This window comes from Anser anser (genome assembly GCF_964211835.1).
Source record: "Anser anser genome assembly, chromosome: Z".
Taxonomy (NCBI): Eukaryota; Metazoa; Chordata; class Aves; order Anseriformes; family Anatidae; genus Anser; species Anser anser.
The window spans coordinates 19,662,112-19,675,951 of NC_139723.1; the positions used below are offsets into that span (position 1 = coordinate 19,662,112).

Below are 13,840 nucleotides of genomic sequence, written 5' to 3' on the forward strand. Positions count from 1 at the left end.
TCACTCCAATTTTTCTGTGACTCATTACGAGTGAGATATTAGTGACTTAAGATCATGGTAATTACTGTTATGAGAGATTGATGCTTTGATGCTTTTTCAGGTATGGAGTCTGTCTACATTTAGTCTTCTTCACACTTTCATCAATGAGCATGCTCGGCAGTCACTCTTCAGAAACATTGGGACAGGAGTCATGCAAATTGAGACAGGACCAGCAAATCACATATTCTCCTGTGGTGCTGATGGAACAGTAAAGATGAGAATCTTGCCTGATAGATTCAGCCCCTTTAATGAAGTGTTAAAAAATGATGTTAAGTTTATGATCTAATATTTTTCTCAGTACAGTGTATAACATTCCCCTTCAGCCATCTCTGAAAATATTTTTCTTGAAACTAGCCAACAAAGCAGATATATAATGATAGCTTGTGCCACAAAGATGCTTTTGTTTTCATATTTATTACCTGGAGCTTTTAATCCCATATGCACTGATGCCTTAAAGATTAACAAGGTCCTTCAGATTATGATTGTTGCCTAAAATAAAAGCTATACAGGACTCTGAATTATATATTTATAATTTTCCTAAGATGTTGCTGAAGTGGATTACTCCTCCTTTTAGGTAGTTACACTCCCACCAGGAGTTTACCATCTGGGCATGGCCTTTATAACCAACACCTGGACTTTTTCTGACAGCAGATCCAGATAGGAACCTTAGATAATAACCTTACTCTTTCACTGTGGCAACTATAACTGTCTCTCATTAATTTGTGTAGTTGGCCATTAATATAAATTTATACCTATATCTGGAAAAGAAGCAAAGCCTATTTTAGTTAGATACTCCTAGTGTATCGGAAGCTGGCTGTGCAACATTCATATGAGCCGCTGTCTGTCTCCATTCCTGGAATCCAGGCTGTATACCTCTTTAACTCACTTGGTCTCTTTCCTCTGATATAGGGTATAAGAAACTGAAGGACATTGTGTAACTTGTCTTCTGTTCTATAGCTTGACTCATTGCCATCAGGATGGCAGACTTAGCTTTTAAAAAAGAAATATATTTTTAAGCCTGAACACTCCCTTTACGAAAATATGTAAATATTAATGGATATCTTCCTATTAAAATTGTCAAGATTATTTATGAAGATTTAGTCTTGATCAAAAAAGTACAGGAAGATACTACTTCTAGGATATGGCATTAGAATTTCTTCAAAGAATATTTATTTGCATGTCTGTAGAGGAAAAAAAAAAACTAATTTATTTTTACATTTTTTCCAGTAAGACTTTATTTAGCCCAAAGATACTCAGTTCCTTCTTAGCACTTATGTTCTTGTTTGTCTGCTTTTCCTAAATACTTTAAAAAAGTAAAAAGGAAAAAAAGTTTAACAGCAAAGTACTTCAATACTGTCACTCTTTGTACTGTGTGTTTACATCTGGTTTAAAATGAAAGGAAAGGTATATTGAAAAGGCTAGATGGATTTTTTTGCCAAAATATTAAACTGCATAACTTAAATGTTTGACCAAAATATTAATGCACAAAGCCTTTACATTTTTTTTAGTCAGCTAAAAACTTTTTCTGTAAGTATTTTGGTTTATTTTTCCTGACCTGATTCAAAACTTGAGAGCTTGACAAAGGTTTAATTTGTAAATTAGTTGTGAGGCTGGGTTACTTGAATGCCAATGGTGTACTTTTTGCTAAAAGATATTTTGTGAAATATAGCACCAAGATATTAATTGTAAGATAAACTTGTCAGATTAGAACTATGGGGATAAATAAAGCATAGTAGAAGTGAAGGGCTTGTAAAATGAACTTTGTAACATTCTCAGGATGCTTTTATCTTAAGAATATAAAATTGTTTAAAAAGATTTTGTAAATTGTATTAAGGTCATTTTAAATGTATGTTTCGCAAGTTGCAGTGCAAACACTATGAAGGTTTTTATGCACATAACCTGAATTTTCAAATTGTGCAATAAAAAGAATGTGAATACTTTGCCATGAAGAAACATTGTGACAGCATTTTGAACTGGTACAGCTGTTCAGTGGTTCAACTGTAATTGTTCTTCCACAACACTTAGTTATTGATTGAAATCAAATTGATACTAAAACAGTTTAAGTACAGTGATGGACCAGAAAAGTGACTGACGAAAAGTGACACCACCTTACAGAACAGACTTGCCCAATATGTCATATCTGCTCAGTGACTGAGTTTCTAATAACCTCTGTTCCTATTAAAGAAGGAAAACCATGGAGTTACCAGTAGGACACTCCTTAAGAGAATCAACTGAAACCCTGACTTTGTAGCCGCTTATATACGTGCATTAGTTTTATGCAACCACTGAACTAACAAAGTTATATTCAGAAAAGGAAAAATGTGCAAAACTATGGCAACATTGTATAATGATGTCCTTGATGTTTTGTCCTTAAATATATATATAGATAGATAGATATTTCATTAGCTTTAATATTTCAAGCTTGTTTTATTGTACTGGCATTTACAAAAAAGCCGTCTTTTCATCTGTGAGCTAATCGATACGATTTTATGTGGAATTTGCCAAGACATACAATGTTGTCATTCTTCTGAATTGAGCTGCACTATGAATATCCTGGAAAACTTATGCTTATACCAGAAAAGTAATGACTATGAGCGGGCATCTTCAATAATGTTTATAGTTACCATAAGCTATTCTCAAAACTAAATTATGTAAAATCACTATGTATTTGCCCACACCTTCATAATATTTCCAATAAATCATGCAGAAAGTCAACCTTCTAGATTTCCATGTTGCTGCTACTTCCTTTACAAATCAGTTGTATGCTTGTATAATGTTAACTGATGTTTAACAATTGTGGTAAGTCATTTTATTGGTAGCTTTATTGTAATGATGGAATCAATGGATGAGTTAAATTCTGTTCTATTTGAAACTTTTTAAAGGGACATTCTCAACTTTAAATCAAGCCATTGGGGAAAAATTGAACTCGAAACTCGTCTAGCTGTTTCTTCAACAGCTTCCACCAATTTGTCTTTCCAGCAATTAGTACTTTCTTCCTATTGCTATGCAAGTAAGTCAGAAGGTTGTTAGTGGCTACCGAGGGTTCTATGAATGTGGTAGCTGTATGCAGAAATTGAACTTAAAATTTACACTTCCCAGTGTTTAATCTCCAATAATCCCATAACAAAATAACCGAGTTGATAATGTCTCTTTTAAATATCATAGACTAGCAGTTGTGACTTGTGTTTGTCCATGTAGTAATACATAATGCGATCAGTTTTTCAAACTTGTGTTGTTAATTGATTTGGTTACTTCAAGCAGATTTGTGATCCAAGTTCCTCACTATTACTTCATTAATGTGAGAGTTAAACTCTGGCCATCTGGGTACTTAAACTGACTTGCTTTGTGACTTGCAAAACAGATAATTCTCAGCTGACAGCTGATATTGCAGAATGTTCATGAGAAGGATGGCGAGTGGAATAGACTTAGATTTTGTACCACGCTGATGTGGCACAAGCTGAGCTTATGTGTTCTGATGTGTTTTAGGAACCTCGCTACCGCTTGCAAGAAAAAAAACTTTTGGGGATATTCTACATTAGGTACTGCTCCCTTCCTCGTAAGAGCACCCAATGTTAGCTTAGTTGCAATAGGTATGAAAACAAGCAACCGTGATTAAAAGACAATAAGCTTGGAGCCTGGATGTGTTCTCCAAGTTAATTTTTCAAATGTTTATTTTTACTAAAAGTAGCAAAACAGCCTCTAATGGCAGGTTCAGCACACTGATCAAATACTTTCTATAAAATAAAGATACTGATTTACCAAGTTTCTTGGTGTTTTATTCTTCCCCATTTCTAGCTCTAAAATCTACTTTTTTAATCTTCTTGCCTTTTTTATTTTATTTTAATGCCTTAGCTTTGTTTGCACATTAGCTTTCTGATGTCATATTTTAAGTGTAGCACATTATTTAACTATCAGTTGCCTTCTTTTTAAGTCTTACTTCTCAGTGCATGGTCCATCCTGTCATTCTCCTTGGTAATGATCACTTTTTTTTAAAAACTAGAATCATAGAATATATTGTGGAAGGGATCCACAAGGATCACTGAGTCCAACTCCTGCCTTCACACAGGACCACCCAAAAATCAAACGATGTGTCTGACAGCGTTGTCCTGACACATTTTGAACTCAATCAGGCTCAGGGCCATGGCCCCTGCCCTGGGGAGCCTGTCCCAGTGCCTGACCCCCCTCTGGGTGCAGAACCTTTCCCTAACCCCCAGCCTGACCCTCCCCTGTCCCAGCTCCATGCCGTTCCCTCGGGTCCTGTCGCTGTCCCCAGAGAGCAGAGCTCAGCGCCTGCCCCTCCGCTCCCCTCGTGAGGGAGCTGCAGGCCGCCATGAGGCCTCCCCTCAGCCTGCTCTGCTCTGGGCTGAACAAACCAAGGGACTTTAGGCGCTCCTTTTATGTCTTACCCTACAGGCTCTTCACCATCTTAGTTGCTCTCCTGCCATACTTTAGTTGCACTCTAATAGTTTTATGTCCTCCTTCTATTGTGATGCCCAAAACTGCATACACTACTTGAGGTGCAGTTGTCCCTCCTGGCTGCCAGAACACACTGCTGGCTCACGTTCAATTTGCTGTCAAACAAAACCACTAGCTGCCTTTCCGTGGGGCTGCTCTCCAGCCTATTTTCCCCTGGTTTGTATGTATAACCAGGGTTGCCCCTTCACAGGCGCAGAATCCAGTACTTGTTAAACTTCGTATTGTTGGTGATTGACAGGCTCTCTAACTAGCCAAGATCTCTCTGCAAGGCCTCGATACCCTCAAGGGAGTCAACCGTTCCCCCCAGTTTAGCATCATTTGTAAACCTGCTTAGTACATATTCAAGTCCTGCATCCAAGTCACTTATGAAAACATTGAAGAGAACCAGCCCTAAAATGGAGCCCTGGGGAACCCTACTACTGACTGTCTGCCTGCCTTTAGTAACCCCATTTACTATAACCGTTCAAGCCCATCAGATTATGTATTTGTCTAGCTGTATGCTGGACATTTTTTCCAGAAAGGTACAATTTCAAAAGCTCTGCTGAAATCCAAAAGGTCATATCAACTGGCTTCCCTTGGTCAATTAGGTGGGTGATCTTGTCATGACAGGAAATTAATTTTTTTTAAACGGGACTTCCCCTTCATGAACCTGTGACTGGCTATGACCAATGACCACATTGTCTCTCAGGTGTTTTTCAGTAACTCCCTGAATAATCTTCTCCATAACTGAAGTGAGACAGACAGGCCTGTAATTACCAGGGTCGTGTTTCTTGCCATTCTTGAAAATAGGAATAATGTTTGCCAGCTTCCAGTCAACTGGGAATGGTCCCAAGACCATTCAAAAACAGCAAAGAGAGTCTCATGATGACCAGCTCTCTGAGTAACCTGGGATGAACCCCATCAGGCCCCATAGAGTTTGTCTCCGTCAGAGCTCATAATCACTGTTGAAGGTGAAGGGTGTTATAAACTTTTCTGCTTTGAATGTGTCCCTCTTTTTGAGGTGACCATCCTCATGAAGTAACAGAGTAATATTTTCTCTGGTCCTCGTTTTGCTGTTAATATGCTCAAAAAAAAGCCATTTATATGGTCCCCTGCAGTAATGGACAGTGTCAACTCTGAGCTTTGGCCATGCTAATTTTTTCCCTACAAAGGCAAACAGCATTTCTGTAGTCCTCCCATGTCTCCTGACCTCACTTCCAATGGACAAACTCTTTTTCTGCCTAAGCTTTAGAAAATCCCTGCTCAGTCAGGCGGACTTTCTGCCCTGCCTGCTTGACTACCAGCATTTTGGAATTGCCTGTTCCTGTGCTCATAGGAGGTGGCACTTAAAAACTGACCAGCACTGACGGACTCAGATGACTCAAAAAGCAGTTCCCCAGGGGACCTTACTGAGCAGTTCCCTGAGCAGACTGAAGTCTGCTCTCACTGAATCCAGGGTTGAAGTTTTTGGTGGCAGTTTTCCTCCTATCAACACAGATTTTAAACTCAGCTACTTCATGGGTGCTATGGCCAAGACAGCCACCCATGGAGACCCTCTCTGTTCACCAGCAACAGATCTAGGAGGGCACCTTTCCTAGTCAGCTCCCACAGTACACGTCTAATTTAAATTAGAAAGGCTGTGAAGGTCTTAAGGAACTCTTAACTCTCCAATTTTCTCATTTCTAGAAAAGAGATATGTGTGTTCCCACTCAAATAATTAAATGGTAGGCAGCCAGCTCCTGCCAAAATTAAAAACACCTCCCTGTGGAGCGCAGCAGAACAAAGGCATGACTTCACCCGGGGGTTGCTGTACGACAGCAGTAACTCCTGTGGCGTTCCTCTGGTGAAGCACTGCACAGAGGAGCACCCCAGGAGCCTGCTTTCCACCGAACCAAGCCAGGCGTGTGTGACCACTCTTCTCCCCTCACCACCTACCCCGGGGGGGCCGTGCCCGCTGCCCACCAACCACCATACGCTGTGACTTCTTTTATTAACTTGTGGTGGCTGACCCTCCCATCCCGTCCCGGCTGCCCACAGGGATCAGCAGCGGTTCCGGGCCGAGCCGTGCCGAGCCGGGCGGGGCGGGGCGGAGGCAGGGCCGCCCCCCTTCCTGCCGCGCCCCACGCCGCGGGGAGCCGGGGCCGCCTCAGCCACGCCCGCACCGCCTCGGCCGCGCCGCTCCCGCCGCTCCCCGCCGCCAGCCCCGCGGAGGCGCCGCCGCCGCCGCCACCGTTGCGCCCCCAGAGTAAGTGTGCCGAGAGCCGGGACCCCGGCCCCTCCTCGCCTCGCCTCCGCCGCCCGAACCGGCCCCGGCGCCGGGCTGGGACGGGTCCCGGAGCTGAGGGAGGGCAGGGCGGCTGTGCCGGGCGCGCAGAAACGCGCCGAGCTGCGGGGCAGGTCTTCGTCGCAGCTGCCGTGGAGGTGCTGGTTTTGGGAGGGGTGGGTTTGGCTTTGGAATACCACCAGCAGAAGTGCAGGTAAAAGGGGCTCCAGTCCTGTGCGGATCGAGGAGACAGAGTACGCTTCAGCATGGGGTTTGCCTGTTAGGAGGCTGGGTAGCCAGACCTCCCGTTCCGGAGGTCTGTCTGCCTGCAGAGGTGTGCGTCCTCAGTTACGTGTGGCCAGGCGTGTGCCCCGGTAAAGCAAACTCAGCCCGAGTGATGTTCCCATCTGCACTCACCTTGCTCCCTGCACTGCTTTGCTTTGCACACACCGTCCCACCCAACTCAGTCGCCACAGGTTGAGAGTTGGGCTGATGGCCCTTCCATTCCTCATCCTGCCAACTTAGGTCGCTCCCGTGTTGGTGGGACAGAAAGGTAACACCTAGTGTTTCCAGGCATCAGAGTTTTACATTCAGTAAGCACGTACCAAGTGTTAAATGAACAGAATGCCTTTTTATCTTTGTCTCGTTTTAAAATGTGGAGGAGAAGAAAAAAGCCTCCTTTATGGAATGACCTACTCAGGTACTAGATGAAGGTGTCTACACGTTCATTGCTCCTCTCAGAAGTCCATTTCCTAAGAGGTCAGAAGCATTTTCTGCTTCTGTCAAATAAGCCGCATAAAAGTTTGTTGAGACTCTAAACAGGGCCTGGTAGGAGAAGAAGTCCAGAGTGGAAGAGATGTGCAGTGGAAGGAAGTCCAAGAACTTTTTTGGGAAGGAAAAATTGGTGATCTTGGAACACGATTGGAAGCAGGAAGAAGGAAATAAAATGTTCTATAACACTTATTTGTTTATTTAACCGGGAAGCAAGTGTATGTGGAAAATCATCAAAGTTACGGTGCAGACCTGTGGAGGAGCGCAAATGCATAGGCTCGAAATGGAAGTTGCTCGCTGTTTGCCTCGGTGACAGGAAGCCGCTCACTTCCGTTAAATAGTAACTAGCGTAATCTGGCCAAACCTCGATGTCAGTGAACTTTGTGGCTTAATTTGCCTATTTTTAGTTTTCTTTAAATACTTGCCATTAGGTAAGGAATAATAACTGCTGTTTCAAATGACTGAGGAAACAATCAGATGGTTGAGGAATCTCAGCCTTGGTCAACTTCTGATTTCAGTTTGTCAAGACAGCTCCTTCAAGAGGTTGGTAGAATGCCTGATAGTCTTTAAAGCAGGTAGCCTGTCCCTACGGATTGTTTTTATACAAACAACAAAAGTACTGAATAACAAAGTAAGGTATGTAAACAGTAGCTGGTTTGAGAGAAGCTACATCTGTATGATAAATTTTCTTCTAAATTGCTACTGTTCCCTCTAAGTTCATCTCTTAATAGTTTTTTTCCCAGAATTTCCCTTCATTTTTTTTAAAAGTCATTCTTATACCTGAACGGACCAAACAAAAAAGGTACCTAAAAAGATTAAAAAAGTCACTAAGTGATATTTGTGGTGATTTTAGCATTGCTTATAATTCACCTAAATTACCTGCTTAATCTAAATTGTTGGAAGTTTGTTTTCAACAGTTGTTATGGCATTGGAGTAGTTTCTGTCTGCTTAGGAGTACTGTCTGGTTAAATTGTGTTTATGGCTGCCTACATCGGAGAGATGCAATACAAGGCATTTGGACTGTATTTTCTTTCCTCCTTTTTTGTTGTTTTGTTTTGTTTTTACACCCTGTGTAGTTTCTTTGTTTTGTTTGTTTGTTTGTTTGTATTTTTCCTCTGTTAGGTAGACCATGCAAACTACTTTCTTTTCATCGTCCCAAAATGACAGATTTCTTATTCTTTTTAAGTTAGGTTTTGTGTATCAGGTTGGTCAGATGAGCAAAAGAAAACATAACTGAAAAATACAGGAAGATTGTATGTAAGGTAGGTCTGAACATGCGTCAGGATACATTCCCGCGATATGTACCACAATTCAACAAATTCTCTTGTCTGTGGTTTGGAAGATTGATGTAGAGAATGTTGTGCTCCTAGAGCTGGAGAGTTAATGGCAGATGACTTAGGGACTTCTTTAGGGTTGGTGTTCCTTTGTATTTTCTTTTCTCTTTTTGCGACCTTTCTCAGCTATGATGTAGCAGAAGGTCTGGTCATCTTTATTTGAGACTGGCTTTGCAATCAAAGAAAGTGGCTATGGCTTCAAATTAGTTATGGTTTGTTTATTTCCCTTTGCCTCCAGCATCCTCACATCACAAGACCTGGAATAAATGTTACGTGTGGTCACAAAGAAGTTAAGATGGCATTTTGGCAGTTAAGCTAAGTAGCCAGAAGTTTCACCAGAAGTTCTTTTGCTCCCTTCTCACACAATGCTTTGCTCAAACCAGATCTGCCTTTTTTAACTTGAGCATCGACTGACCTCACCCTCTGCTGAGGAGTTTGGGTTTTGTGCCCTGAGATCGAGGTATGTGATATGCAGAGCATGTGCCAGTTTCATTAGCATCTCTAATGAGCCTCAAAGAAGGGGAAGAGTGCAGAATACTGCATTTAAACTAGAAGCATGTGCTTCAGGTGCTGTTTTCTGAACGGGTCATTCAAAACATCATTTAAACCCAAAATACCACTTCTCGCTTCCTGTCACTCTGGTAAAGTGTGGGATTTCCACAGTGGCCTTGAATTTAATAAGATAGGTGTATGAGATGAGATATCAGATAAAATGCATGCCCTTTATAGGATGCAAGATAAGACTCTTTGTTAATTTCAGTTCTGTACTTGTTTAGAGCCCTGGAGGGTAAGAAGGAGGGTAAAAACTGTCTCAGATGTTGATCAAACCTTACAAGGACTTCAGAGATGTTAGGGTGACTTTAGAGGTGCTACCTACCTCTGAGATGATAAAACCATTAGGTGGCATTGATAAGTTGTTAAGATACATGCTAAGGATTAAGGTAAAGAAGGTATCTTTATTAAAATTTGCATTTTATCTGATGCTTTCTCATTAAATGAAAGCATATTTCCTAACAGGTGAATTTTAGTAATAAGTGCGATTGGTTTAATCTAAGGTCACATTTTTCTTCCAGTGTATTTTTAAATTTTGAAAACATTTAGTTGTGAAATTCAGCTTCTATGATCGGATCAACAAAACTTTCCACTCTTACGACTTACTTGAACTGTAATGACTTTGGGCATATAAGATATATGGCATACTTGTCAAAACACAGTGTTTTCTTCCTCTTTATGGAATAACACGGTGAAGAATACACCAGCTCTATCCTGCAGAAATCAGGCTGGTGCATCGTTTTCTAATGGTAGCTACTTGGGTGCATGTTGGGATGTGAGTGATAGTTGTTAAATCATCTGGAGGAGGTTTGTGTGAGCAATGGGCTGGGCTCTGGCTGCATACACAGGGGAATACTTGGTCCATTTAGCATGTGTCCGGAGGTCCCAGAATTCAGAATTAACCCGTGGAAATGCTGTGTGACATAGGAATTCTATATTTATTACTGAGGTCAGTAGCTGAATTATTATTTTGTGGCGATTATTCGAAATTAGCTATCTGAAGTAAATACAGTCTTTTTTTCTTTTTTTTTTTCTTTCCACAGTGAAAGGCTTCATTGTAACTTTATTTTTGCTTTAACAGCACAGCTTTATGGGAGTGTGTTTGAATGCTGTGGCTGCTCTAAGGAGCTGATCTTGAGAGAGCAATTCAGGAAACTGGATAACAAAGCAAGCTTTTAAAGAACAGTGACTAGTGTTCGATACTTTGTAATTATATATGCCTTAGTTTCTTATAGTATCTTCATTTCATATTTACAGTTTAACTTTATGCTAGTCAAATTTTTTTAAGAACAGTGTAGTTTGTCTTATGTGATGCTTTGTCTACAGAAGTTGCTGGGGCTCAGATATATTCAAGATTGTCCACCATAAATAGTTGAACTGAAGCAAAACACATAACCATAGTCCATGTTATTCCTCAGTGTGGTCAATACATGGAAAAGGATAGAATAAATTAAACTGGAAGGTACTGAGAAGTGGGATAATGAGGTCTGTGCTGAGAAAGCATACCTGCACATGATGATTTAGAAGATCTTTGTCTCTTGAACTTTGAAGTTGAATACACATTTGTGCAGGAAATAAAAAAAAACAAACAAACAAACAAACAAACAAACAAAAAAACCTGTGGCTACCACTAACTGGTTTTGAAGCCCTCCATTCTGTCCAGCATAGCTATAACACACACAATTTTATCAAATTGGCTGTTTTGGAAGATGTGTTAAATATTAGTGTATTTAACAAGAAAGAAAATACTTTACCTATGAGGGAAAAAAGTGCGCAAGAAGGAGATAGTCTTGTTCAAAAACATGTTAAAGTGGAATTTATCAAAAAAATGCTAACACATTTCAATAATTGATTAGAAAATATAATGTCTGTAAGCATTCTGGTTCTCCATGAAAATTAATTTCCCTGTAGTTTCAAGTTGAAATAAACTGGTACTGGACCCAGTTCTCTTATAGCTGTGGCAACCACTTTGACTTTTGTAGGTAATACTGACCTATCAAAAATATATTGGGACTACTGCAGAATATTATATTTATCTGAAGAAAGTATTTTATGTGCAAGTACAACAGGAATTCTGGAAGTTAATCCAGAAATCCTGAAATTAAACCAGATTTCAGGTGATCAGGACTGTTCTCCATCAAAACTCTGTTACCAAGCCTTCCAGACATCCACACATCACGGCTCTCACTCAGTCCTAAAAGAAACAAAATCTACCTTCGTGCTTCCTCCAGGTCTGGGCAAATCTCAGGTATAACTAAGTCATTAGTATCACAGTCAGGGTAGGGAAAAAATCTTGTTCTTTTTTTCTTCTTGTGACTATCAGATTTCAAAATGTGTGTTAGCCAGCAGCTCATTTTTATCCATAAATGGTCCTCTATTAAGCAGAAGGCCTTTTTCCTGTTAGACATAAATAACAAAGGGCTCCTAAAATACAATTCAACTTTTTGTCAGTGTCAGAAGTGAATAATTGCTATTTGACTCACTGAAAACATTTTAGTTTTATTTTTATACAAGTAGTTTTGCAGGGGTTTTTGGTGCTTCTTTGCTTTGAGGAAAGAAGAGGAAGTTGTTATGTCAGTTACTAATAATAAAGCATTGCAGTTTTACATGAAACAATCAGTATTTAGAGCTCTCTATATTGTGGTTAACTAATACAAACTATGTTAGATGTGGCTAAAATATACCCCTATCTTTACGTCTGTCCCAAAATGGTTTTCAGATTGTGGATTACTTAAATACTGAGCTTGTAGAAAAATGCTAATTGATATTGGAGGTCACCTCTGATTTTCTGTCTTAGCTGCTGCAGGTGGTACTCTCCAAGTACTGAGTATGTGCAGGTGTAAGAAAATATAGACAAGGGTCTAGTTAAATACCCTGTAGTTAAGTTGTAATTGTTAAGCCAGTTTAGAGTATTTCTGGCTAGGTATGTGGTCATTTACGGTATCCTTACAGACCTTTTGGTAGAAGAGAATTTGTTTCATGTATGTGCGTAGTCCTTGTGTGTTAAAGTAATTTTCAAGTCCTGTTGAGAAACCCTTGCCCATCTTCAGCTTGTCCCACATCCTTCCTCCCCAGCTGGCACCACAAATTCTGTGTTTTACCAGCTGGGCTTCAAGTGACTTTTGTAGTTCATGCTTCTTTGCAAGGTGAAAAAAAAAAATAAGAAAAATTGTTCATCAGAAATTATTTTTTTTCAAAATTCCAGGTCATCTTCACGTGTTTAGTCAATAGACACTGATATTGCTTAAAATTTTCTCATCTTCCTGTCTACAGAACTGTTTTTATGAATACTAACTGCAGAGTTTTTATTTGAAAGAAAAATCCATTTCTGAGGGTAGTTTGTCGACGTCCCTAGAGCTTCATGCTCAGTGATGTGTTTTAATTGCTGATTTTATATTGACATAATACCTGTCTCAAGTAGTCCAGACGTAGTCTTATCTATACTACTACTAGCACTTGTAACTGCACTATCGTTTTGGAATGATAGGAATGATTTTGGAAACAGAAATGGGTGTTTTAGGGGCATGTAGGACTAAATTATTATACGATAAAAAACAGAAGTCCTTTGCAAAGAATACAGAGAGGAGAAATGAAATATAAATAGAGGGTAAAGCAAGAGAGACAAAGCAGAGCTTGTTTTAGGACTCTGCTTAGCTATTCAAAAATTTACAAGTCAAGTTGGAAGAGGCAGTTGATAACCTTTAGCTTTAGCTGTGTAGTTATGGCTATTATTACAGTGAAATATGGAATAATATGGCTCAAGTGCTTTTTTTGTCTTTGCTGTCCTTGAAATGCTGCGTTATTTACGTAACAAAATCTAGAAGCTGCCATCTAATATTTTTATGTTAACCTTGTGATACAAACCGACTCTTGCGTTTGAGGTAAAGGACAGATCTGCACTGGTGAGATGACAGGTTAAAGATATCTATTTTTTTTCCTCTTTTGCTTTGTATAAGTTAGTAAAAACAACCTTTTAAAAATGTGCAGTTCATCCGTAGGGATCTCTCCTGCTGAAGGCTCAAGTGGATTCAGGATGAGTGTAGCAAATTTGTTCTGAATGTATTCCCGTGTTTTTCAATGTACTTGGAAATATACTATATGTATTATATATATATATGTTTCAAAATGATTTAAACACATTGAAGGGAAATTAATGTCTTTTTCCTCTGTTTGACTACTGTTTTCTTTTTCTTCTATCACTAAGTAGCACTTAATAATAACAATAAAGTGGCTAAATGACAGAATCCTTTAGCCTCCTGTCTGATGTAATAATGTTGTGAAATAAGATAACACAGATCTGTTACTATAATCAGTGTAATGGAAATCTTGATACTTTTTCTAGCTGTCAGCCCTTTTTTTCCAAGCATTTGACAATATATTGGTAGGTGGAATTTTTTCTCATTTGAAGGTGTTCTAAAAATGGTTT

At 39.8% G+C, this 13,840-nt stretch overlaps 2 protein-coding genes across 5 annotated transcripts in view; both read left to right on the plus strand.

The window, feature by feature from the left end:
- DMXL1 (Dmx like 1) overlaps window positions 1-3,802 on the plus strand; it is a 90,205-nt gene extending 86,403 nt beyond the window's left edge. For all 4 annotated transcript variants that reach the window (XM_083816222.1, XM_083816223.1, XM_083816220.1 and 1 more), the window contains one exon: window positions 101-3,802. In XM_083816222.1, coding sequence (XP_083672348.1) covers window positions 101-325 — 225 coding nt within the window. In that variant the 3' untranslated portion in view covers window positions 326-3,802. The remainder of the gene's footprint in view (window positions 1-100) is intronic.
- Window positions 3,803-6,590: 2,788 nt separating this feature from the next.
- TNFAIP8 (TNF alpha induced protein 8) overlaps window positions 6,591-13,840 on the plus strand; it is a 65,962-nt gene continuing 58,712 nt past the window's right edge. The window contains exon 1 of the mRNA XM_083816227.1: window positions 6,591-6,739. Coding sequence (XP_083672353.1) covers window position 6,739 — 1 coding nt within the window. The 5' untranslated portion in view covers window positions 6,591-6,738. The remainder of the gene's footprint in view (window positions 6,740-13,840) is intronic.